The sequence below is a fragment of the Sporothrix schenckii genome, assembly GCF_000961545.1.
Source record: "Sporothrix schenckii 1099-18 chromosome Unknown Cont42, whole genome shotgun sequence".
Taxonomy (NCBI): Eukaryota; Fungi; Ascomycota; class Sordariomycetes; order Ophiostomatales; family Ophiostomataceae; genus Sporothrix; species Sporothrix schenckii.
In genome coordinates, this window is record NW_015971143.1 from 1,800,032 (window position 1) to 1,826,054 (window position 26,023).

Consider the following 26,023-nt stretch of genomic DNA (forward strand, 5'->3'; position numbering starts at 1 on the left):
TACAGCCTCAACACTCGATGCTATTATATACAAATTCATCCACCGGAAGCTAGCTACTGCTGCATTTTAGAAGACAGCTCGACGTTCCAGGCCGCACACATTCGGGATATAAGGCACGTCAGGCAGACAACAAAAGGGGGAGGGCCTTCGAGACTGACGGATCTGGGTGCATCACTATTGCCATTGACCGAGAGACCAAAAGGACCAAAAGCACGTGTTAGTACGAGTATCGGTTTCTTGTGTACCATGGAGGCGTCCTCTGCTCGCTACGCGGCGCGCGACCGGTGGAGCGATGTTGCGTTTCCGGCGCCGTCGCAACTGCAGCGATTCATCCAGAGTGCTTGTAGTCCGGAGAACTATGAGCCCAATTTGGCGCTCAACCTAGAAATCGCCGACTTGATCAACTCCAAGAAGGGCACAGCGCCTCGCGAGGCCGCGACGACCATTGTCGGTTACGTCAACCACCGCAACCCCAATGTGGCGTTGCTGGCGCTGAACCTTTTGGACATTTGCGTTAAAAACTGCGGCTACCCCTTCCATCTCCAGATCAGCACCAAGGAATTTCTGAACGAACTCGTCCGACGTTTCCCCGAACGCCCACCTCCCCGACCGACGCGCGTGCAGCTTAAGATCCTCGGCGCTATCGAGGAGTGGCGAGGCACAATATGCGAAACCAGCCGCTACAAGGAAGACCTGGGCTTCATTAGGGATATGCACAGGCTGTTGAGCTATAAGGGCTACACATTCCCGGAGGTCCGCCGTGAGGACGCTGCCGTACTAAACCCTAGCGACGTATGTCGGCGACAGACCAATACCTTATCAGATTTGCCAGAGACAACTGCTAATTCATCGTCATAGAACCTTAAATCCGCCGAAGAGATGGAAGACGAAGAGCGCGAGGCACAATCGGCGAAACTCCAGGAGCTGATTCGTAGAGGAACACCCGAAGACTTGCAGGAAGCGAACCGCCTGATGAAGGTCATGGCTGGTTACGACACGCGGTCTAAAGTCGACTACCGTGCAAAAGCCGCCGAAGAAGTGGCTAAGATTCAACAGAAGGCGAGTCTTTTGGAGGAGCGCCTTGCGTCTTTCCAGCCTGGTGAAGACTCGATGAAAGATGGCGATGTGTTCGATGAGCTCGCGTCGGCCTTGTCAAGTGCACAGCCAAAGATCCAGAAGATGTGTGAGGAGGAATCGGATGACCATGCGGCTGTAGCCCGGTTGCTTGAGATCAACGACAGCATACACCGCACGGTTGAACGCTACAAGCTCTTAAAAAAAGGCGACGTCGAAGGTGCTCACAAAATTGCACAAGGCTCACCCATGCCTCACGCATCTGTCCATGGGGCCGCGTCAGCGACACAGGAGCTGTCGTTGATCGACTTTGACGGCGACACCGTGTCCGAAGGTGCTGCACAGCCTTCTAATGGTGCCACAGGGGCTGCATCTACACCTGGAGCACCCAAATCAACTGGCATCGAAAACGATTTACTTGGATTGTCATTCAATGAGCCGTCAACGGGTTATGGCCAGCCGGTACCAGGCGGCGTTGCCCTTGGTTTCGGTGCAAACAACAACGTTCCCGGGCCTGCCTTGCTCTCTTCTGTTACGCATCATAGTAGTGCCCGCGGTCCACTAGGTACACCGTCGCCTTCTGCATCGCCGCTGCCCTCTGCCACAACTGTGGTAGCCGAGCCCCAACCAACTACAGCACCATCAGACGCTTTCTCGTCGCTCTTCACTTCTGCGGCGTTGGAAGCGTCCAACTCGAGCACACCGCAACCTAATTACCAATCTCCGGCGTTTGCACCTCCTAAGTCAGCCTCGGTCGATCCCTTTGCGGCCCTATCTTCTCCTAAGTTCCGGTCGTCTGTATCTGCTAGCCCCATTCCAGCACCCTCACCTGTCCCCGCCGCTGTGGCGGATGATGACGAGTGGTCCTTCTCATCCGCACTTCCTACTGAGGCGGCGCCCTCGAAACCCAAAGAGTTCCGGGCAGTTATTGGGAGCGGGCCTATTAAGATCGACCTCTACGCAACACGAGCTCCAGCATCGCCAGCCGCTATTCATTTTGCGTTTGCATTCTCGAACACGACACAGCAGACAGTTACTGAGCTTCACTTTCAAACTGCTGTGACAAAGGTGAGCTCTTGTTACTACCCTGGAGACTATAACTTCGATATCTGCTTTTAGCAGCTTTCTGACACTTTTATATAGGGTTTCGAGCTGAAGCTACAACCGCAGTCCGGCCGCACACTGGACCCACTGCAAGCACGTGGGGTCGTGCAGTCGATGGAAGTTGGGCATACAAATGATAAAAGCCGTAAGGTTGGTGCAATCAAGCTGCGGTGGCGCCTCTCGTACCGGCTAGGCGAAGAGACGAAAGCAGACATGGGCGAGGTGCAAGAGTTTGAGCTCGCGTAGGCTAGAAGATGATAGAAAGGGATAGCAATTATGTAGCGGCGGTCTTCCATGAAAGCAAGTTGAATTAGATGGGAAAATGCGTCTGCTTTATTTTTTTTTTTCTCATTTTTGGATCAATGATTTGGCTTCCGTTTGATGGCTAAAATAAGAGACTCGTAGACAGTCGCTGTTTTACTTCTTTTGCTCTTTGCAGTCCACTCTAACTTCGCAGGGTTTGGGCCGTAATGCATGTGATCCACACGTACCTACTTGGTCGTGAATTCTTAAACAGATACCACGAGGATTGCGGTCCATTCCAAAAGGACAGTTGTGCAGACACGTAAATACATACGAAAATTAAATAAAGGAGAAAATAAGGGCGAATCTTATATAGTTCATACGAGAAGAGATGTGACATCATTTTCTTCGGGTGGGCTTGAACCACCAACCTTTGCATCGTCAACGTTCAGTGGCATAACAGACTAGCGCACTATCCAATGGCGCCACGAGAGATTTGCTTACAAGGGGACGGAAACTCACAATTCACCGTCGCACTGTAAGCGGCTGACCACTAACTGGCGGGAAGATTTGATGGGTTCCACTTTATAGCTCTGCCGTTGATGCTGTAGCTGATTTTAGGCGTCGCGAACTACTTTGGAGTTTTACTCTCCAACGATACCCTGAACCATACAAAAAGCGCTCCTTGTACAGGTATCTACTTGCGGGTCCTATCAATCAAAAGCCCCCCCTCCCAAAAGATAACAAAAACCACCACACTATGGGATCCGACGGCTCGGAGCACGGTGAACCATCGAGGCACTTGGACATACCCGGCGACAACGAGCGACGAGATCGTACGAAAGACAGTCGCAGTGATGGCAGAAGCAGGCGCAGGTATGGAGAGTCACATCGGCTAGACAAAGAGGTTGGTTATTGGGGTGATACAAAGGGCGGAGCGAGGGACGAAGTCGATAGGCGCGACCGAAGGCCCCGGGGAAACGACGAAGACAATCAAGGTGATAGCATCGACCAGCACAGACGACATCGAAGTGAACGAGACCGCCGAAGATCAAGATCACGGTCGCCTGGTAGACGGAAACGACACAGGCGGCGCGACTCGCCACATAATCATAGCCACCAGAAACGCGAGCCGACAGACCCTGGGCAAAGAGAGTACCGGGTACAGAAGAGACACTCGCACGACGGGCGACACGGCAGGCATGGCCGGGATGAGGATGACGACCAGTGGGGGCAGCAGCTGCATGACTTTGATGACAGTGCAGACAACGGCGGCAGCGAGGCCAATAGGGAGCGTAAGACAAACCAGTCGGCCAAGCAGAGCGGGCCGTTGCCTGACCAGGCGTCGTCGTTTGCTATGGCCGAAGGCGGCGAGATTCCCAAGCCTCCCAAGGAGCAACCCAACTGGGGCACAACGGGGACGTTGGCAGCCGCATCCAATGCAGTGGCGCAGGATGACGGCTCCGTCATCACCCTCAAATACCACGAGCCTCCTGAGGCGCGGAAACCTTCGCCACGCGACCAGTGGAAACTTTTCGTGTTCAAGGATGATGCTATCGTTGACACGATCGACCTCGGCACACGCAGTTGCTGGCTAGCGGGACGCGATTCCGCGGTGGTGGACCTGCTTGCGGCGCACCCGAGCATTAGCAAGCAGCACGCGGTTCTGCAGTTTCGCTTTGTGGAGAAGCGGAACGAGTTTGGCGACCGTATTGGCCGTGTGAAACCATACCTCCTGGACCTGGCCAGTGCCAACGGAACTAGGTTGAACCACGAAGAGGTGGCTACGCAGCGGTATGTCGAGTTGCAGGACAAGGACATGGTTCAATTCGGACACAGTGCGCGCGAATATGTTGTGATGCTTGCGCCGAAGACGTGACGCCGTATGGAACCAGGGGGCGTACGTTTGTGTACGTTTCCATCCCTGTGCGGGCATGTCTAGAGGCCGCTGAATGGCTTGGTCTGTGGTGCGGGTAGACAGATCCGGCAAATGCGACGAGGATGTCTGGTGAGCACATGTCTTCGTGGCAGAACATGCGCGGCATCCAGGCGTGTGGTGCCATGACGCCCTACTTGCAGAATAACAGCAGGCTTTGGATGCCTTGCGGTCGAGGTATAGGTGCGATGTCAATGGGCAGTGGACGACCTTGGGAACAAGTTGGCGCTGGTTGGGCTTTGCTATCACAGAGATCCAAAACACTCCAAATACTTAGATGGTCATCTTATGATATGCTTCGCATAGACTCGCATATATTTACTAAGCAGGATGAGCTCATCATGCAGTTAGTGTGCCCCGACCACTTCGTTTCCTTCCTTTTCACGGGGCGTAATCGCGTTTGCATCTCCGCAGGCTGCAGACGGATTGTATCGAGATCATCGCGAACCCCGGTAGGTTCAGATGGAAGGTTAGCCTTTCGTCCCCTAATTACGTTCGCCATCGTTCCGCCGGCGATAGACTTCTTGTTTGTCTTTATGGACTAGCCGCGCCTTCTTTCACTCTTTAGCATTTTTAAAATTCAAATATGTTCGTTATCTGTAAAAAAAAAAAAAAAAAAAAAACTTAAACACGTCCTATTTTTATTTGTCTATATTTATATGTATCCAAATAAAACACCAGGTGCTGTTTTCTCGACCCCAGCTGTACTAGGAGATATTGTCACATAGCAATTACCCATCGATTCGAACCACATCCGTCTGTAAATGCTATGTACAATGCCGGGCCTCCAATATCCCAGTATTCGTTCCAACACAGCAGACGAACACAGAGGCTCCAACAAATCGTCGGCTTTCTTTGAGATTTCGCGTACCATTACCTACAACCCACCGCCCCAAAAAGCGAAACATGTCGCTTTTGTGAAATGCTGTACTGCTGCAGGCCAGTTGGTGCATTTGTTGATGAGGCTGCGGCTTTACTAATCTGGCCACATGCCCGGATTCCTCGGAAGCGTCGATTATGATGCGATGAAACTAGGTCACCACGAGGCAATTTTAAACCGTCAGAAAGGCTACCATGAGTGTTATAAAAAGTACATCCATACACGACATGTTTACGACGGCATTCAGACTAGCTCGCAGGTGTTAACGACAAAGTTAAACAAACGATGTGGATCGTCCTCAGTGACAGTCGGAGAGCGAATTTACTTTGCATCAAAGCTGCATATGCAGGGGCAGGCGGAGTGATTGTGCGCGAGAATCATTGCCCCAAAAAGTTCGTTTGTATCCATAGGCGCTGCGCAATCTGATACACTCGCTTTGCAGTTCTATTTGCCAGTTGAGGCCATCCCACAGCTCCTTGACTGCCCAGACGCCGCCTTGCCCCAATTAACAAGGCTGTCCAGTTGGTGACACCTTTTGCCTGCCTTTGCGTCCCGATCATATAGTTCGCTGCTCAACCTTCCTACTGGTGTTCCTGTTGGTATGAATCTTCGGTGCTACCCGAGTCTGTTTTTAAATTGCTTGCTTGTTCGCCGGCAACTGGTGCCGACTGGGCTTAAGAAAAGCCGTTAGAGGATCCGTCTGTGCCTAGCCGGTCCTAGCCTGCCATGGCGCCCGCCCCTAAACCCCAGCTTCCGGGGTTAACCAGCGGCATGAAATGGAGGGTGACTGCCGGGGCTGGTGTCCGGCAGCCAGATTGTAAGGGAGGCTGGGAAAGGTGCAGCCACACGCACTCTTTACCAGAAGGCTCAGCTGCCTGCATACATCCATGAAACCAAGACAGTTGGCCCGGCCAGGGCCTCCCTTACCGCTCCCCTTCCCATGCTCTCCGCAACCAACCTGGCCACCCTGGGTCGTCGTATCCCGTACTCGTAGCCGTGACCTGTTGTCATGGTCAGGCTCCAACATTGAGACCCGACGAAGTAGTCAAGGCTGTTTACGGCCGAGTGAACCCATTTAAAGTCGGCCTCTTTTGCTTTTGTTTTGTTTAGGGTTGATCTGTGTTTGGTTCAATGGGCAAACACCCTTTTGGAGCAGATTCAGCAACAGGGCGGCATACAGTCCGTAGCGCCTTTCTTTGGAGTTGTCTGCAAGCCAGAACCGAGCGTCCTGTTACCCGTAAACGGTAACGATGGAAGCCCGCTGGTTCTAACGTAATTACCGTTCCCTACAGAGCTACAAATGACATGCAACAGACATGCAACTGCTTGTATCTTATCCTTAAGCCCTCCGCTCCTGCCATCTCTACGACCAAGATCAGAAAGTCAATACGGAACGGCCACTGACCCGCTTTTCCTCTCCTGTCAGACGACCTGAATCGACAGACAACAAAAGTCATCTGAGCCTCTCATTTGTTGTCGCATAAACAGCGACATCTCCAACTACCTCTCATCTTTTCTGGCCGCTCACTACTCGCTAGTCCAAGAACCCTACAGGCCGCCACCAAAACCATCGCCATCGAGACACAGCAAGAAGGCACATGCGGGTAAACGCCCAAGGCTGGCCGCATAAGCTTCCACCGCGACGTTTCAACGCCGCCTCTCCCTTCTCGCCGTCTGGTTTCTTGGATACGGGAAGCTCGTTGGGCGGGCGCATTTCAACAACTAGTCGTCATTCTGTAGACGCGCCTCTTTAAGGCAGTCCCAACCAGTGGCTTGCCTCGGATCGCAGCCTTGCGCCACGCACCCCCTTTTACACACCTCAGTACCAGCACAGTTCGCCATCTTGTCGCCTTTCGTCGTGTTTCGCCGCCTCTTTGTTTTGGCCCCGTGTTCCTTTGCTTCGACGGTCCCCTAAACCCACTTCCCTAACTTACCCTTCTCTCGCTTCTCTTTCTCTCTGTTCGCCCTCTTTCACCCATAGGTACTACGCTTGTCCGCTGTCTGCGTCTTGAGGCAAGCAGCCCTGCTCGTCTTTGGCGCGCCCGTTCCAGCACCATTCGCCCTGGAACCTTTCTTCGCCTCTATTGACGACTGGCCTCGATGCGGCTCTTACTCGTATGTTTACGACTGCTTTGCGTCCAACAGACCGAGGTAATATAAAGGCAGGCCCTGGTCATTCATCCCTTACCCCGTTTAGGTCCACCTTCTTTTGTTTCCATTCTGTCTTTTACTTCGCCGTTCCACCATTCCCACTCTTCTTCTGGCTTCCCACACACACGAAAGTCGTCTTCTCATACTTGTCTAACCCTCGCCGACCCCGAGTCTACAGCCCGTTTTGATACTCGTGCTGTGGCGCCAAGAGAGCTGTAGTGTTTGCTCTTCTTCCATTCCGACACCCTAAAAATGGTAAGCTGTTCCTGTCTTCATACAAATCACTTCAACTTTTCCCAAGGGTATTCACCCCACCTTGCCGCCTTGCTCGGCATTCGGCCCGTCCCGTCATGACACTTCCCTCCAACGCAACCATCTTTCTAAATGCATGAGCTGACACTGGCAATTGGTTCCCCTTCCAGGAGTCGACCAACCTCGGGTCGTCGTCCCAGGGCTCAGTCAACCTTGACGTCTCTCGTTTCGAGGTGACGCCTGTCTTCACCCACCCCGACGCACATGTCGACATCATTCTCGTTCATGGTCTAAATGGCCAGCCGAAGCGGACTTGGACCGCCAAGAACGGCCTCTATTGGCCGGCAGAGCTTCTTCCAGAGACATTAAAAAAAAACCCTGCAAATATTCTCGTATATGGTTACAACGCCGATGTCTACGGCAGAGGCACGGAGAGCAGTCCGAGCGACAACTTTATTTACCAGCATGCAATGACTTTAGTCAGCCATTTGACCGCTTTTCGCCAGAATAGGGGTACAAGCAACAACCCGCTCATTTGGGTTGCTCACAGCCTCGGCGGAATATTGGTGAAGCGTGCGTTGCTTTACTCCAATGACCTCCGTGATGCCGACCACGAGGCGTCGCGGTCTATATATGTTTCGACATACGGCATCATCTTTCTTGGCACACCACACACCGGCTCCGGGCTGGCTTTCTGGGGTCGAGTCCTACAAGGAATGGCCTCTGCAGCACCCAAGAAGTTCTTTGATACCGAGCCCGTCCTGATCAAGTCGCTGAAGCGGAACAACGAACGTTTACAGGAAGTCAACAATCACTTTCTGGACATTTACCAACGCTTCAAGATTCAAATGGTCCACGAGAACCACAAAACCGACCTGAAGGGAACAAAGTGAGCATGTCATGCCAGGTCCCCTTTTAACACAGATTATCCTGCGTATCTCTACTTGTAACGTCAGTTGACTGACTAGCAATTCAGGGCATTTGTTGTAGATGTCGACTCGGCAAGTCCTCAGCTGCCCGGTGTGACATACTACGGGATTGAAGCCGACCATTCAAATATATGCAAATTTGATGGTGCAAACGCCCCAGGTTACCAAACTATGGTCACGTCTATCCAAGAATGGGTCATAGAGGCCCCCCCAGTCATCGAAATCCGATGGACGGTTGAACATGAAGACCGTGTGGCTCGTGCGCGTCGTGAAATAGAAGAGCGTCGTTTGACTGTACGTCCAGACATCTATTTCCCGAGCCCTTAATGATGTTTCTTCGACTTTTGACGTGAGTCCCGTTTGCATCCACTAACGCAAGGACAGGCAACCATACGGGCAAGGAGTAAATCAAACGCTGGTAAGTCACGAATTGCCCCATATCTATTTGACTTGTCTTCATACTAGAACATTTCAGTACCACATATACTAAAACTACTGCTACACCCTCTTACACAGATACAGACTTGATCGAAGGTATTCCCGACCTCTTGTCACTGAGGGCAGTGATGGCCAAGGTTGACTCTACTACTATACTCAGCCCAGGTGAACTTGTCGAGTCCCCCATTACCTCCATCCCAGATGCGGCTACCGCACCGATGCCACTACTTCCTCCCCCTGTCTCATCAACGACCTCAGGTACCTCGACTGTCAAGCAGGACCCGCTATTTCTGCACCCGGAGAAGTTTCGTCCAAATTCCTACTTCGTTGGACGCAAGAGAGAGCTTGAGGAGCTTCACCGAAAGCTCACCGACGGTGCAAAGAGGGCAGAGGGAACTTCCGCAGTTGTCATCCAAAGCCTACCAGGTGGTGGAAAGACGCACCTTGCGCGACAATATGTTTTCCAACACCGTGGCGACTACCCGGGTGGCATTTACTGGATTCGTGCTAAGTCCATCGCAGAAATGGAACAATTTTTCTGGACAATTGCAAAGAACGAAGCTTTGCGAAACGTCGTGGAAAAGACCCTTGCGGAGGAGCCCAGCTCTTCTAGCGATTCTCAGAAGGAGTTGTGTGATCCTCACAATATCGTCAACATCGTCCGGGCTTGGTTTAGCAGTTTCGATCAATGGCTTCTCGTGTTTGACGGCATCATTTTCAATACGCCCGGAATAGAGCGATTCATTCCCGATGCTAAAAACACGAGCATCATCTACACGTCCATCCAAAGCGATGTCTCTGGCCGTTACGAGTTTGACAATCCACAAATAATGAAGCTGGATATGCTCAGCCCGGAGGATGCGCGCGATTTGCTCTTGACCGAAATGGAGCGGAAAAAGCCCTGGAGGGAAGGTGAATGTGCACAGGCACTCGAGATTGTCAAGCGCATGGGGTGTCTGCCATTGATGGTCCATGCTGCCGCCCGGCATATCAAAACAACCCGTGAGCCTCTATCCAAATACTTAAGAACCCTCCAAAATCGAATATGGGCTAGTGACCTTCCTGCATACTACAACGTATGGGACGAGCTCAAGTCTCGCGGCGCATACCCGTCCTTGAATCTCATGTACATCTTGGCTTTTCTGGGCGGCCGTGTTCCGGTTGGATTTCTCAATCTAGGTGAGTGTCGCCGCCTGGCGTACCTGTCTTTCCTGCCCACGTCGTCTCGTCAACACAGTGCACTAACGTAACTCAATTTAGGCCTCCATGCGCTGGATAGCAGGACACCGGTGTTGACTCGTGATGCGTCACACACAAAGAGATCTCTTAACAACAGTTTGGGTACCTTAATTGCCTTTGCTCTTGTTGATCGCTACGAGGCGGATTCTGTCTCTCCAACGAGTTCGCAAACCAGTTCCAAACAGAGCCATGAAAGGGGGTCCGAATCTGTTGACTTGCTCCGAATTCACACCGTTGTCCAGCGCTTTTTTGTTGATGTTCTTACTGCTACTAAAGATGCCGACTTCTGGCTCGAGCGGTCGGCAAATGTGTTCTGCCATGCTTTTGATGAGGCGGATAGGCTCAATGGCAGAAGACCCGGTCTATTGGACGATTACCGCTGCTTCAAAATACACGGTGAGATGTTGTTACAACACTTGGCCCACTCGGAAAAGAAATCGCCACTTCCTCCCGGCCTGGCCAGTGCCGGGGTACAGATCCGTTCTCGACTCGGTGCCTGCGAGGAAGCCATCATGAAGCTCTCGGAAGTCACGCAGGCTCACATTTTCAACGAGATGGGCACGCGCCCGTCAAGTTACGAGAGCCTAACAACCACATCTGTTTTCGAACGTGCAAACAGTTTTTCAGACTCCTCGGTAGCTGGTTCTGCCAACTCATCCAGCCAAGCTAGTACTGACACCTCGGGAATCTCCTCGCGAACGGGTACTGGATTCGATGACGAGAGGGCTGGCGTTCACATCATTAACACCAACCCCGCAATCAACATGGATATCGACAGTCCAATCGACCTCGAAGCAGAGACGCAATTCGGCGACACAATTTTACATCCCAACGACGGGAAAGGGAAAGCTCCAGTGCAACAAGTGTGGACCAACCCTCCAATTGCCAATGCTAGCGGCGGAACTCTGTACCAGTCACCAGACCTTATCTTCTCTCCCTTCGTCCCAGGGGGTGGTGATCCATATAGCTGGCATGTACCATACCCGACGGCCCAGAATACAATTCCTGCCCCACCATCTCCGGAGGACGACAATGGAACTGACCAGGCTGTAACCGAAGTGCCAACGCCGAAGCTTTCGGATATTTCGCCTGTCAGGCCAGAGGCAAAGGATCACGACTCTCCGTCGGCAGGATTTGGGGTGCTTTACTCTGATCCTGCCGTACTTAATCACCGCGTTGTTCAACGAAACTACGAGCACCGATACCGAGATCGAGCAGGGGCGTGGAGAGATAAAAACATCAGCGACCCTCGAAGCAGCGTGAGCCGCGAGTTTGCGGAAGGATCGTTGTTCATCCCTGAAAGCGAAAGCTTCAAAGCAGAGCTTCCCGAACACGGCTTCTCGGTGACCGGCGGCGTGGCAAAGCACTCTCTCAGTAAATTTCGATCTTGGGCCAACTCAGCATCGCCTCCACGCCCGAGACTAGAACCGACCATACTAGACGTCGGCACCAAAGGGGATACCGACCAGAATCAAAGCAAGAACCGAGCACAGAGCACAGGGACATTGGGCGTCCGACCCCTTGTAACCCTTTATGAAAGCACAAAGCGACACGAGCCCGCCCGCCACGGCATAGAGGATGGGCACGGAACCAAACCGTCAGATATCGCCGCGATGTCTTTCAACTCTCCAAAAAGTTCCTCACAGTCCCCACCATCAAGTTTCAGGAACTCATTGAAGCGTCTCAGGGGTCTCAAGGAGCTTTTGTCATTTGGTTCTGCTTCAGCGAGCTTTGTTACTTCAGAAGAACAGAAAACTGAGAATATCGCCCCGTCTGATCCCGAAATTGCACCTGCCGCGCCGGATACGGAGGATGCACTTGCAAGCAGCATTGATAGCCTGCTCCGCTCGCAGCCTGGAACATTTTTGAGGGGCTCTCGGACAGCCAGATCAACCCCTAACCAGGGCTATGGCCCGTTCATGCCCCCTCCGTATCGCTCCTCATCCCAATATCTCTCCAATTCGATTACAACGCATCAGGAGGAAACTATCGTGGATGATGGCAATGCCGAGAACACGGATAGTATTGCTCAAAGAAACCTACCAGATTCCATCCATCAATGGGGCAGCGATGTCTACCACCCTGGCAACCAGCGAATAACTTCGTCTGAGTTGAGTTTTGGGATTGGCGCCCAAGACCGAACAGCGGCTTCCTACCAGGCACCGCTACACCCGAGCCACTCCCAGCAGTCTTCTCAGTATTTGCAACAACCCACGGGGCCGTCTCAGGAACAAATCGCACTTGAATCTCAGCAGATTCAGCGCAATTTTTTACGACCAAACCAGAATGTTGATGGATATACTTCGCAGCCAATGTCTCGCAACACAAGCGCTCAGTCTCAGCCCTCGACATACGGCCACGCTCACTACCCAACTCGGCTCTCGTCCATCCCCGCCAATACGGCACCACCGTCCAACCAAGCGGGAACGTACCTTCCACATGATCGTAGCTTACCTCAGTCTGTGGACGGCCGATCTATGACAGCGGGTACACGGCAAATACCTTCTCTGCGAAGGAATAGCCAATCGTCTCTTGTACAAACAGAACCGTCTCCACAAACGACGAATCCTTTCGCAGATGTCAACACTAGCTATCGGCAGTGGGAGGAAAGGCATCAAGAGCATCACCACGAGAGGCCATCTTACCTGCACGGCCCATTTACGGTGTGGTTAGAGGTTAGGGAACCGTCTATTTTCCGACCTATTCCCACAGCTTATAGCACAGGTGCTCTTACAAATAACAGCGACACAAGGAGCGGTAGTAGCAGCGGCAGCGTCGGAGGTGCAGGCTCGAGACAACCGGACAGTGTGGTGGTGTCTCGGTCGCAGTCTGGCCAAGGGCCAGAACACGTCTCAGCAACTGGTGCCTGGGATTCCAGAGGCATTGCTACTGTGCATATGGGCATATCGAATATAGCTCGGAGTGGCCCATATCCTTCTCAGATTACACATGTCGAGGGAGACGAGCATTCGTCTGAGCCGATATCCAAAAGCGTTTCAGGAACCGGAAACAGAAAAGTACAGGTGGGAGAATCCAACGACCACGACAGCGGTGTTTCGTGAAGGGGAATTCAAAGCAGTCATTATGATGTGCAGTAGAGCAACTGAGTTCCTAGGCTATAGGTTGATCTCCACATCGATTTTTTTATCGTTTTATTTTCTCTGATTATTCTTCCTTCGTTTTTCCTCTTGTTTCTCTGTCTGCTGGGTTTTCTGGCGTCTCCTTTTTCTTCTTGGTCTATCTATCTTCCATTCATAGCGTGCTATTTTTTGTTGCCTCTTTACAGGTCTTGTGTGTTCTCTGCTCCCAATTATTGACTCGCATTTTTGACGGTATTTTGATTCTACCCTGTTTCAAATCAAACTCAAGATAGATTTTCGTCGTTCAGTTATAGGTTGTCCAGTGTTTGCATTATAAACAGTGATAAACAAAAATTGACTGCATTTACCATACTCTGTTGAGTATCGACTCTACGTCTTTACGATAACTCGATTGCCATTGCAAGAGGCTTTTTATTGGCGATACGCTCATGTTCTGTTTTCACTTGTTACCCACCACAATATCATGGTGCTTCAAAACCTACTATCGTTGACCAAAAAGTATGCAAGCCAAACAAACAAAACAATTGGTGACGAAACTTAATTCACAGCTTTATATACGAGCCTTCCTATTCTCCATGCCCGTTTCATAACAATTAATTTAGAGATAACGACTCGGATGCAATTCTATCACAAACCGCATCCAAGATCAATAATAAGTGAGAAACAAAAGTAAGATAAACTCCGACGCTGTGCAAATAGCCGTGTAGCCGGCGTCGCTTGAGGGTTTCATACCAGCTTCACACCGTTCGAGTAGCTAATAGAACAAAAGAATGCGAAATAGCGCTGGATATCATCTATGCACACAAAAAGCGGGAAAGGTCCAAGCGACCGCCCGGCGCCCGCTGACCTCTCTGTTCGGCGACGTTGTCGTCATCGTCATCTCCGTCACTATCGGGGACAATTTGGTCTTCGCTGCCTTGAGGACGGTTCAGCGCCGCGACTTCGTCCAGATCGGCAGGTGGAAGGGGTACAAACGATGGGTTGATAGGTATCGAAGCCTCCATACTTCGTCGAATTCGTTTGGTGGTGGAGCTTCGTGGCCGCTCTGAGCGGGTTACCGATGTGGTCTCGACAAGCTCGCCCAGGCTCATTTTCGGCGCGTTGGTCTGATGTCGGCTGGTCTGTCGCTGTGAGATGGACGAGGGCGGAGTGAGGATACTCGGCTTCGTTGGTTTCTCGTGGCTTTCTATAAAGCTTGTGTCGGGAGTTGGTAGCCCGTGAGCGAATTTTAACGCTCCGGTGTACGAAAACCGGTCAAGTGATACACGAGTGATTGGGTTATCTTCTTGCGATGTGACCACGTCCTCCGTTTGCTGGCTCTTAAAGTCGGCTGGGCTGGCCGGGACCTCAACACCGTCGCTGTCAGGAACAACAGTACAATTTTTCGTCGGTCGTGCGTCCTCAAAAACGGACACTGTCGACTTTGCGGATTTGGTGGACATGTGAATATCCCAATCAACGATGTCCGGTAGACTTAACATGGCTTCTTCGACTGAATCGTCTGACATGAAATTTGAATCTGTAAGCCGAGTTGGCTTCTTTGTGGATGGGGAAGCAGCAACGGCATCAAAGGTCACCGGGAAATACTTGCTGCGCTCAAAGCCTTTGGATGACGGGACAGGCGCCTTAATTTCATCAAAATAGAGCTTTGCCTTCTTCTGTGGCCTTGTTGAAGGCATAGTGTCGCTCCGAGACCGGGCAGCCAGATGAAATGATTCGGACTGCGAATGCGGAGGTAGCGTCGAAGTTGTCGTTCTTCGGTTGGAGCTGGTGGCGGGATTAGAAGGAGAAGCACCAAGCTGTAAAAGGCTGGATAAGGATTCGGTTTGTCGCCGCCGCAGTCGTAAGCTTTCTCCAATGGCTGGTCCATTTCGTGACGGTCCGGCCTGGTGAAGCGATGTGTGGCCACCATCCACGTACGGCCGTGGCAGAGGGAACACACGAGGTGTCAGCCCATTCTGCGTTAAGGCCGCGACCTCTTGTTTGTCAACAGAGAAACAATTCGGGTCCATTGCACCTAGGGGTATCCGCTGTGCGGACTCGCGGCGTTTGGCAAAGTATTCGTTGATTGGTTTGCCGAACGGCTGCTGGTTTCCAGAGTTGGCAAAGGCTGAAATAGAAGGCGAGCTTCTTGGACCCGTAACACTGCTTGTGACGCTGCTTGCCCGTCGTTTTTTGCCCGGAGACAAGGGCAAAATGATGGGCTCTTTTGTCATAGGGTTTAGGCTGCCAATTGCAACACCTCGGGCGATATCATTGTCGATTTTTCGACCAATGAAGCACATTTCCTCGACATCAAGGCCATTTGTCGGCTCTGAGAGAAGAACAAGTTCTTGCTTGACAGGACAAAACACCCGTTGGTGAAGAAATGTCTGCTCTGCTTGGCGGAACGCGGCCATGTAGTTTTCAGAAACTTTGAATTTGCCATCAAACTGCAGCATGCGGACAACCTTTTCGATTGTTTTGTGTTTTCGTATCATCCGGTACGCGGTTTTGAGGCCAATGTTGCCAATTCCTTCAAGGTAGTCACAGCCACTGAGAATGGCCATGCGTCGAAAGTCTGTGTCAGAAAAATCTGTGAGTGAAACCTCTCTGCAGGCGCAAAACTCTCGACGGTTGATTTCAATGCAGCGGCCGTGCGTATCTAGCTTTGTCAAAAGGCGTTTGGCTCCAAACACCAAAAGATCGGAGTCTTCGGAAATAATGCCGCTGACGAGACCCTCGCGTTCAAGATAGACCATTTGGGCATCAGCTTCGTAGGGAGCAACGATATAGGGAAGACCGAGCTTCTTGAGTTCCTCGATCAAATGGCATGCCATCTCGGGGGTTACGTCGATTGCTTTTTGGAATTCAACAAATGCCTGCTTTGGGTTGCCGGCATTCATGAGCTCCTGGCCAGCCTTGCGGCTTTCCTCTCGGCGTTTCGCACGCGACGCTTCGGTAGAAGCTTTGCTTGGAAGAAAATCGCCATCAAAGACGAGATATGGCGTAACACCAAAGTGCTGGACCATACGGACGCGGTGCAAAACACTGTCGACATATCTTCTTGTTGGTCGACCTTGAGCTAGTTCCAAGGCACAGCTAATAGCACCGCGGTGCAGCCACCCATAGGCGTCGACAGCGAAAGTCTCACCGGTGTATTTCTTCAGCTCTATGGGCCGCTGGATGGATTTGAGAAGGGGAAGCAATCCTAAACTTCATGTCAGCACGGCGATTCCGTCTCGACCTACAAATACGGCCAAGGTGGAGGAAATCATACCGGAGATACCCATCCTGAGGCCGTGCAGGAGGCAGCGCCCGGCAGCGGAGGGACTTGGGCTCAAGGATGGGCACAGGCGTTGGCCATGCGGTTTGGGGAGGTGATATGTCGTCGAGGCGGTAAAGCTGAAGTTTATGTGCAAGTCTAGGCGACGTGGTAACGACGATGCTGTGACGAACGCCAAATTAATCGGTTCGTATAACAGACGTGAGAAGACCTTGTTCAAATGCGAAGGCTGTTGCCAGGGCGTGTGAGATGGCGGCTGTCAAGAAACTGCTCGCGCGGTCCATGCAGGACGACCAAAGAGGCGAGAATTACAGACCGACGCGAGTCGGAACGCGAGGTAATATACGGCCGAAGCAACGTGGAGAATATAACGCGCTGAGATAGAAAGAGAATGTGTTGAAGTGTAAAGAGGCAGAAGAAAAAAAGGAGATACGAAGTGCTAGAAGTATCTCTTCGGTTCAGGACTGGTGAGGTAGGTGAGAAAGCCGCTGTTCTTTGGAACATTGACGCGGCAAGACATGAAGGAGCTGCTCCGCGTCAACTGGAGGTGGTTGCCGTACCTGGACAGGTCATGGCAGGTCGCGTGTTGAGTGTCCCACGCCGGTGTATGCGCCACACCAGACAAGGGAAGAGCCTATTCGACACGACGAAGAAAGCGCGTCTCGTACCAGCGCGTAAAAGGCCTGGCCTTACTGCCAAATAGGAAATAGCGTCAAGCGGCCCGATATTTCCAGGGCAACTGGAAAGTAGTGGGTCGCCCCTTCCCCGCTAGGTCCGAATCCGATTTAAGTGTTGTTCTAGAAGGTGCAAACCAAAAAAAAAAAAAAAAAGAAAAGAAAGAAAAAGGCTAGTCAACGCTGAAGTGTGAAGAATCCACCCTGCATCGCCAAACTCCAACACCCAAAACTCGGACGCAATACCTCTCAAACAGACACGGCATCACTACGCAAGCCACGATGCAGCGAACACTGGACAAGACGCGCAAGCAGATTGTGAAGAAGAAAGGTCCTTTGGGGACGGTCCACGAAGGATCGCGGGACTCCCGACGCTTGCGCAAAGCCCTGGCCCGCGACGGTCGCCTTGGGAAGCTCGCGACGAGCAGAAAGATGCACGAACAGTCATTTGGTATGAGCATGCAATGGCTGGTTTCCTGCCTGCAGTGTTATTGCTTTGGGCTATGGCTGACACGCAGCAGTCGATCGTGCAGGGTTTTTCCAAGATTCCGTTCGCGAAACGGGCATCGATGTCTTTGACGCCGACCAATTTATGGCTGTTGTGAAGAGGTACGCCTGAATTAGGCCCTTGTCTGGGTATTGCACCCGTTCTCTGATTAGGATGTGCGGTGCTGACAATTCAGCTTTGTGCACCAGTACGACGAGGAGATGGACGCGCTGAAGCGGACTCGTCGACCAGGGCGGCCAGCTAGTACGCGTGAGGATGCGCTCAAGGTCAAGATGACTGCTCTGGAAAAGGAGTTTCAGAATGGATTTTGTAGGTTTCAACGGCTGCGTGTTTTCAAAAAGTCCCAAATGGCTAACCTAGAGCAGTGGCTCCCGACCTCACATCGAAAGACAATGTTTCTGCTCTGGAGCGGTGGGACGGTTCGTGGTTGCAGTTGAACAGTCTTTCCTGGGTGCGCATCAACGAAGCGGGTGCTGTACGGCCGGCAACCTTCCCCCCGAACAAGGACTAGAGACTTGGACGAAGAATCCTTTGCCTGTCCTTGCAACACCAGCAAGTGTGCAGCAGTGGCACGTACACCACCTGGCGGACGATGTGCGCGGCAAGCAGCATTGGGAATACGGGGGCAGAGCACGAAGCCGGAGACGATGCACAAGACGGGCGTTGCTGGTGACAAACAGCCGCCATAGCGTTACTACTTTGGCGACGTTGAGGCTAGCCATTGGTGTTCTTCGAGCTTCCTGCGAGTGCTTCGCCTGAATTTTCGTTCCGCGACGATTACCGGCCGTCCGAGTGTCCGGCCACCTGACGTTACTTTACGTTGCCTCACTTTAAATGGATGTTTCTCGTCGCGCATAGGAGGACAAATTGGGGCTGTTGGGGACCGAGATACGGAGATTTTGCCCTGACGCTCCGGCGGAGACGGGTGTACTATGGTTGCTGTTTGCGCGTTATGCGACTTGGCGACGGGTGTCGGCAACTGTCCATTCTTCGGGAACAAACGGGGCAACTCTTCTCTGCATATTGTCCGTCCGTCGTGGCCTTTCGCTTTTACGGATACGCGCAGCCACACCGTAGCCCCTGTCCGAAGGATCTTCTCTCTCCACCCGGATGTGGCGAGCGGCAGCCGCGAGAACTGCTGCGTTGATTATTTTCTGCTACTCCTCTATTCGCTCCTTCGCTCTCCGCGCATATGCATATGCAGCCCCGAAATTTGAATGTGTCAGGTCTGTTGAGATATGCCCTGCCATCAAGTCTCCGGAGCGTCATCTCGAAGATCGCCCAACCTAGAAATGAGCCCTCTATATGTATAAGTATCTTATCTACTGGAAGGCTTGTATCCGTCGCGATGCTGTTGCTTTGTTTGTTGAGTTGATTTCTTTCCCATCTCATGTCATGACCTCTTTCATGAGACGCTTCGGAGCGAGTCAAGCGAAATATTTTGTAGAGGCACACAGCTCACACTAGAATTCGTTGAGGTACCGAAGCCCAGCGTCTACAATCGAAACCACCCTGTTCCAGCCTACTTGAGCGTGTGTAAACTAACGTCCCTCAGACCAACATCTCTTTCCGTACCACTATATTTCTTAAATGCCTTGTCCCCTCGACGCACAAAGTCAGCATGCTGCCATGGCGAAAGGGCAGCAGCTAGCCGTCGCACGTCGAAATGTGAAAGGTTACCCCAAGACAAGAAAGACGACGAGACCACTCCTGCGGTCGAAATTGATGAGGTGATATTCCCATGCCAGGGTTTGCAGCTGCCTCGTTGTCTTTGATATATCTACTTGAAACAGAACTGAGACACCTCTACCCGATATCTTTCGCCCTGCCCGATTTGTGCTTAATGACCAGACGGGCAGCCCAAGCTAGTAGAATCTCAGTCTATTTCTCATGAAAATGAAGTTGCAGATGCGTTGTGCTGTTCACCATTTCTTGTATTGTTTTTCTTGTTATACGGAGTATCTATTTCTGCCGTTACATTCGTCTCAAAAACGCGGCTATGTCTCCCCACCTGCGGAGAGCTTCTCGTATGTTTCCTCAGACACTCCTAGAAAACGGCTTGTCCCAGCTCTAGCCCATGTCCTACCACGGCTTTTCGTCGCACTCTGCATGCCCTTTGGTGCGTTGTCCTACTGCCTCTTTTTGTCACGCTGTGCACTGCGCTGAAGTCTAAGCTGTGCATCAATTAAAGTGCAGATGCAGACAGATTCCGCCGCGTGGCGCAATTTTCCCTTCTTATCTATACTTGTTCTTTTCAGATACACAAGCATGTATACAAAGGCGTGTATATCTAGAGAACAGGGCATATCATGGCAATGACAGAGTGAGTAGCTTCTTTTTAAACTTATTAAGGGACAATAACCTTTTTCTAGGCCGACAGGTACCATAACTCTTTCATATGTGCCGCATGACGGATAGCAGGAATAAGAAGATGTCTTGACATGTTAAGGCAGACTCGCTTGTATGTATTCACTTGTTTCTCGTACCTTTGAAAGAAGAAGGAAACAAATGTTACAGCACAAGCCAATTTACATGTCCCCAGATCAGAGCACCCTGAAGGATTACTGACCCCCGGACGCAAGCCAGATACTTTTGTCTCTAACGAACCCTGATACCACGCAACTTTCGGTCACCATGCACCTTTTCGTGAGAACAACCAATTCTCATATATAACGCTCCTGTCACCCTCCGTCTCCCCATGGCCGCCGGTGGATGTGGCTATATGGATTAACAAGCGTAGACATGAACCAGCACGCTTGTCAACCAGCTCATTGGCACCCACAAGCCGGAAGGTGTCCACCAGCCAGCACTCAATATAGATCTTACGCCTCCTCTGTATGCATGTACTGACCTTCCTTTCTTTCTCTTGCCGTCCTTTCATGCCGTGCATGGTTTTTTTTTATTCTTTTTTTTTAAACACAAATAGTTTGGCTAACATATCTAGTAATCATGTGTCTCTACGTTTCTCACGTCCGTATCTGCTGTCTTTGCAGCCATGAAGATACAGTGCTCATTTCGGAGAGCCTGTGCCTAACGGCACGCCGTAGCGGCGTCTTTGGCAGCTGTGGTACCGGGCCAGGCATTCAGCGCAGTCCGACACCCTATCAGTGTTGGGGTTGCAAAGAGTCCTTCGAGTCGCGAATACCCCGAGTGTCATCAACACGGCGTCGAATCAGTCTCAAGTGACGAGTTTTTGACAAGACGAGCCAGCGCCTCTGGCCGGCCCTCGGGAGCCATATCGTGAAGAGCGGTGATAAGACACGCCTGGCCTGGTTGTACGCCAGCAGACAGGTCACGCAATACGAAGTGGGAAGACATAAAAACGGTGTTGTGGACTTGGGCAGAAAGCTACAAATAGATTTGGCGCGTTGGGAGAATAAAAAGAGGCCATGACACTAAAAGGATTACCGAGAGGGAAAGGCAGGACCTATCCTTAGCCAGGTTGTGGGAAGGGACAGGGAATATATTCCGCGCCGATAGTTGGGTTTTGGTCGTGTATCTCGTCTTTTTCTTTATCTTCATGGCATGGCTTTTATATTCCTTCGCTGATACTTGGCTCGACTTGTCAAATGGCTCACGGTTGTAGTGTGAAGAGAAGGCGACGCCGAAAAGGTATCGTGAGATTAGACTTTTCGGCACATTTTCGTCTAATTTCACTGTCAAAGCCAAGGTCTGCAAACAGCATTACACAATCACGTGGGGCCATTTTTAACCAATACATTGACAGCATTGGGCTGTCAAAACAGTGGTGGGGCAACGTCTCTCACAGCTAGAAAATTTGGGCAAAGCTCTGGAGGATTTTCAGAAGCTTGTAAGTACGTCGCAATATCCGCCACACATTCGTCGCATGCAACGCTCTGTACCAGAACTCGACAGTTGCCTTTCTGCAAACACTCCATAAGCACCATGATGTCTCTGCGCATGCTTTCCCGCGCGGCGCCCCGCGCCGCTGCCCGCCTCAGCCGCGCTCCGGCCGTTTCCCGGTCGTCTCTGCTCACCTCGACTGCCGCCCACCCGTCGGCGTTCCAGATTGCCAATGGTCTGCGCTCTGCAGCCCTGATCCGCACCAGCGTGTCTGCCTTCTCTTCGGTTGCTGCCCGCCGGGCCGCCTCTAACAACGAGATTGACGAGGAGCTGTCTGCCAAGCTGTCCAGTGAGATTCAGTTTGAGACGGAGATCCGTGAGAACGAGCCCGAGGCGACCAGCGTCAAGGATTTCCTTGAGAGCGGCCTATTTGAGATTGAGGATGTGCCGGGCCGCGAGGAGGTTGTTCTGCGCCGTACTTACAACAACGAGAAGTACGTTTTTGCCCTTGGGGGAAGATGGGGCGGAAGAATGGCAGAAAATTGGCATCCTCTCTCCCGACTGTGAACTGCAACTAACAATATTCTCTTTTTAGGATCACTGTGACGTTCTCGGTTGCCGACCTGGCCAACTACGACCCCGAAATGTACGACGAGGACTCCGCGTTGGCTGACGAGGACATTGAGGGTGGCAACAGCGCCCGCAAGGCCGAGGAGGCCGGTGCTGAGGACGGCGAGGACATTGATACCGACTCTGCGTCGGTCCCGTGCCGCCTGGCCATTGTCGTTGAGAAGCCTGGCCAGGGTGCTTTGAGTGTCGAGGCGACGGCACAGGACGGCGGCCTGGTTGTGGACAACCTGTACTATTACAAGGATGCCGCCCACGCCCACGAGGCCACAGCCGACGCGGCCCACTCGGCGCAGCGCGTGTACCCTGGCCCTGCTTTTGGTAGCCTGGACGAGGACCTGCAGGTACTACTTGACCGCTACCTGGAGGAGCGCGGTATCACGCAGGCGCTGGCCGTCTTCGTGCCGGACTACCTTGATGCCAAGGAACAGCGCGAGTACCTGGGTTTCCTAAACAACCTAAAGACGTTTGTCGACGCTTGAAGGGAATAGTGATGAATGCAAAAAAATTGCCTCTGTAAAAAAACTGAAAAATAGGAAACTGTTTAGTAGGAGGTTTGGTTTTGATGGCACATGTATTTTATGATCCTCACTCTAGCATAAAGAACCAAAAAAATACGCATGAACGATGGTTTTGACGCCATCTGCGGTTTGGTTTATGACTGCATTTAGCTTCCACACTGTTATGAGCGTGCTCGATTATTCGTGTTTATATGTGGTTGTCGTATCCGGACGTTGCCGGATCTATGAGTGTCCAGTGTCTTTGACCTTCAACTGTTGAAGCTATATGCGAAGAGTCCGGAAGGAGTCGATTCTGTGCTAAGCGGGACGAACAAGGTGAGTGTAACTGGACAAAACGAAAACTGGCGTGACCCAAATGGACTGAAATAAATGCAACTGCAACAAAAAAAAAAACGCCGATCAGGTTCTTTGGTCCCAGTAAAAAGGGTGCCCGGCATCCTGGTTCGTTCAGCCTGCCCCATGACTCTATAGCCTTCCTGTATCGTTCAGATCTAATGAATCTGGGGTCAACAAATTGAGACCCCTCAAGTCAAAGGCATATGCACAGTCTACTTGTACATGAATGCCTGCCACGCTAGCCATGAATGCATCCTCTCAAGCAACCACTTCAGTCGCGTCATCTGGCACGGTTCCAGTTGTCCCTTCCTCTTTCTTGGCTTCCGCATCAACATCCACGATGCCGACCATGCTCCAGTCGCCCTTTTGTGCGCGTTCGAGCACCTGGCGACCCTTTTCGGACAACTCGGGCTTGCCGCCGTTGCCAGTCACCTGCGTGAAGAAGACGGGGTTCCAGGCGATGCCGGTGCGTTCGCGCTCGCGCGCCTTTTCACGCTGGCTCTCCTCAAGCTCCTGTTTGATGCTCGTCGCCTTGGAAAACTGTTTGGCGAGGATGGCCTTGGTGACCTCTCCCCACAGCTGCAGCGACTCGTTCTTGAGCTGCTGGTCATCAGGCGGAATCACTTTCTGTGCCACGGTAAGGGGTGCGATATCGATAATAGTCGTTTGGGCCTCGGCAGGTTGTGTGTTCTGCTAATGTTAGCCTCGAATATGAAGACCTTACATGGCACAACCAAAAAAAAAGACTGAAAAGAAAAGACAACAGGACGGTGACCTGTGCAAAACATACAAATGGTTTAGGGCCCATTGTAAAGGTAATCTTCTCCTTCCACGGCCCGCTTAACCGCACGAGGACGTCCTCGTCCGGCACGTCACGGATCCGCATCTTGTCGTCGTTCTTGGGGTCGTAGCGAAAGATCACACCATCCACCATGTTCGTCGACCGGCTTAGCCAACCCTCATCGTAGTAGTGCAAGATGGCCTTGAGCTTCGTTTCCGGGCAGGTGATGTAGGCCATGTCGCCGACGCTGACGCTCAGCGCGCCGCGCAAAAGACCGCCCAGGTGGGCCGCCGGGTGGGTGAGCTGGTACGTCTCGTTGTCGCGCTTCTCCAGCGTGATGAAAATGCCCAGGTTGTGCTCGCCCGGCATGACCTTGATGCTGGTTCCGGTAAATTTGGCCGTGATCTGGTCGAACCCGCGTGCATGCAGGCCGCGCTCCGGGCAGCTAATGTAGAAGGCGCTGACCGGCGGGTGGTGGGACGTCTGCTCGGTGAGATATGACACCCGGACCTTGGCATTCTGGGGGTTGGAGCCGCTCTGGGGCACAGAGAGGTTAGGGGTGCGGGTGCCGGCGGCGGCGGCGGCGGCGGCGCTCTTGGAGCTGCCGCGGGACATGTTGGACTTTACGCTCGACGCCGAACTGGACGCTGCAGTGCCGTTTGTCTTGGCAGCACCGTCAGCGACGCCGAGCAATTCTTGGTGAACAATGCGCGGGGCATTGTCTTCGGCATCCCAGTTGCAGCGGAAGAACTCGCCCAGGCACGAGTTGTAGGGCTTGCATGGCCGGCCCTTGGCATATTTGAGATCCTTGGTAAACCAGAAGCGCAGCACCTCGAGCATGCGGTCGAGGGGTTCGTCGGAGGTGCCAATGGCAATAAACGAGTTGGGAGCGTCGAGGTAGTTCCAGTATTCAAGGTTGGGCGTCGGTTCGAGCAGCTGTGATGGCAACGAGAAGCGCACGGCAGCTAGGTCCGAAACGCCAATGAACCTGAAGAGACATCCGTTAGGTCGGGCCAGGTGCGCAACAGCAAGCGGGCGCAACAGCACCACAACGAGACTCACTTCTTTAAGATGGACAAGAACGTCCGCAGCTTGGAGCCGTCGGACTGCTCTTCGACTTGGGGGGTGGCGGCCAGCTCAGCCATGATGGCAGACGAGCAACAGCGGGAGTAGAAGTAGATAATGCGAGGGACAGAGCTATTGGACGGAGATGAAGTAGGAGACAATGCGGAAGAACAAAGAAAATGAAGTTAGATCGCAAAAAAGTACAGCGACGTCGATACGGGCCTGTCGTGGCGAAATCGAGAACTGGCGGACTCCCGTTTTTTCGGGGCGCTGGAGCGGTGTCGCTGGAGGAGGGGTGAGTTAGATAGGTCACGGATCATAAGTGGACGACAAGCCGCGCAGGCGAGTCAAAAGACGGCAAGTCAGCCGGCGAGGAATGGGAGGAGCGGCTCACAGTAACAGGGCGAATCGATCGGAATATGAGAAGGACCAAAAGACGAAAGTCAAGTCGGGGATTCTTGCGATGAAATGTGCATGAAGAAACAAAGAAAAGGCAAGATATAAAAAGACAAGAAGAAGGTGTGGATGCCGCGAAAGCTCAGCAAAAGCCGCCGCTAATCTCGCTGGCGGCGTTTCGCGATTGAATGACGGCCGCTGGAAATGGGGCCTTATCCAGGAGAGGAGTGCAGGCGAGAGACACTAAAAGCGGCAAGGGCGACCAAAATCGGGTTTCGGACAGTGTGGAGCAGAGACACAGCTGAGAGATGGCGATGGCAGGAAGCGATAGTCGGCGCGTGCGTACTGGGCCTGGTCGAGCTCGTGCCAGCCCTCGCACTCTTCTGGTCCACTGTGATCGCCTGAAAGCACTACCAATGGCCTGTACGACAAGCCGATAAGCGCCAACTTGATCGTCGCGACCGACTGCGTCTTTTCGATGGATGAAGACAGATTGAGGGAAGCTCTTGTAAGGGCAGTGAGGACAGAAAAAAATCTAACGACGAGAGGGAAATTTTGAGATTGATATCCACTGGAAAGAGAACAAAAAAGAAGATAAGGTCCCTCCGCAAATCCCGGCAAAGGGATGACACGGAGTAGAGGACCAATGCGCTGTGTAGATCGTACACTGCCCTCTCTCGTGCCTCGTGTCTCCAGTTC

The 26,023-nt window shown here is 52.3% G+C and overlaps 7 protein-coding genes across 7 annotated transcripts; 5 read left to right on the forward strand and 2 right to left on the reverse strand.

The window, feature by feature from the left end:
- Positions 1 to 246: 246 nt before the first annotated feature.
- Positions 247 to 2,424, forward strand: SPSK_01522 (uncharacterized protein; the record flags this gene model as incomplete). Its single annotated transcript, XM_016728433.1, has 3 exons — positions 247 to 792; positions 859 to 2,142; positions 2,218 to 2,424. 3 exons carry the CDS (start codon positions 247 to 249, stop codon positions 2,422 to 2,424), a joined length of 2,037 nt encoding a protein of 678 aa, XP_016590095.1.
- Positions 2,425 to 3,181: 757 nt separating this feature from the next.
- Positions 3,182 to 4,300, forward strand: SPSK_01811 (smad nuclear-interacting protein 1; the record flags this gene model as incomplete). Its single annotated transcript, XM_016728713.1, has 1 exon — positions 3,182 to 4,300. The coding sequence occupies one exon, from the start codon at positions 3,182 to 3,184 to the stop codon at positions 4,298 to 4,300; it is 1,119 nt and encodes a 372-aa protein (XP_016590096.1).
- A 3,340-nt stretch (positions 4,301 to 7,640) lies between these two features.
- SPSK_01366 (and nb-arc domain containing protein) lies at positions 7,641 to 13,308 on the forward strand (the record flags this gene model as incomplete). Its single annotated transcript, XM_016728281.1, has 6 exons — positions 7,641 to 7,643; positions 7,811 to 8,529; positions 8,617 to 8,863; positions 8,954 to 8,987; positions 9,086 to 10,186; positions 10,268 to 13,308. 6 exons carry the CDS (start codon positions 7,641 to 7,643, stop codon positions 13,306 to 13,308), a joined length of 5,145 nt encoding a protein of 1,714 aa, XP_016590097.1.
- An 833-nt stretch (positions 13,309 to 14,141) lies between these two features.
- Positions 14,142 to 16,619, reverse strand: SPSK_01479 (exonuclease 1; the record flags this gene model as incomplete). Its single annotated transcript, XM_016728391.1, has 2 exons — positions 14,142 to 16,508; positions 16,578 to 16,619. The coding sequence occupies 2 exons, from the start codon at positions 16,617 to 16,619 to the stop codon at positions 14,142 to 14,144; spliced, it is 2,409 nt and encodes an 802-aa protein (XP_016590098.1).
- Positions 16,620 to 17,568: 949 nt separating this feature from the next.
- On the forward strand, positions 17,569 to 18,305 carry SPSK_01941 (translation machinery-associated protein 16; the record flags this gene model as incomplete). Its single annotated transcript, XM_016728839.1, has 4 exons — positions 17,569 to 17,737; positions 17,808 to 17,895; positions 17,970 to 18,103; positions 18,160 to 18,305. 4 exons carry the CDS (start codon positions 17,569 to 17,571, stop codon positions 18,303 to 18,305), a joined length of 537 nt encoding a protein of 178 aa, XP_016590099.1.
- A 3,395-nt stretch (positions 18,306 to 21,700) lies between these two features.
- SPSK_01854 (complement component 1 Q subcomponent-binding protein, mitochondrial) lies at positions 21,701 to 22,707 on the forward strand (the record flags this gene model as incomplete). The annotated part of the gene is made up of 2 exons (XM_016728753.1): positions 21,701 to 22,092; positions 22,194 to 22,707. The coding sequence occupies 2 exons, from the start codon at positions 21,701 to 21,703 to the stop codon at positions 22,705 to 22,707; spliced, it is 906 nt and encodes a 301-aa protein (XP_016590100.1).
- A 633-nt stretch (positions 22,708 to 23,340) lies between these two features.
- SPSK_01650 (uncharacterized protein) lies at positions 23,341 to 25,008 on the reverse strand (the record flags this gene model as incomplete). The annotated part of the gene is made up of 3 exons (XM_016728558.1): positions 23,341 to 23,772; positions 23,873 to 24,851; positions 24,926 to 25,008. The coding sequence occupies 3 exons, from the start codon at positions 25,006 to 25,008 to the stop codon at positions 23,341 to 23,343; spliced, it is 1,494 nt and encodes a 497-aa protein (XP_016590101.1).
- Between the last annotated feature and the right edge of the window lie 1,015 nt (positions 25,009 to 26,023).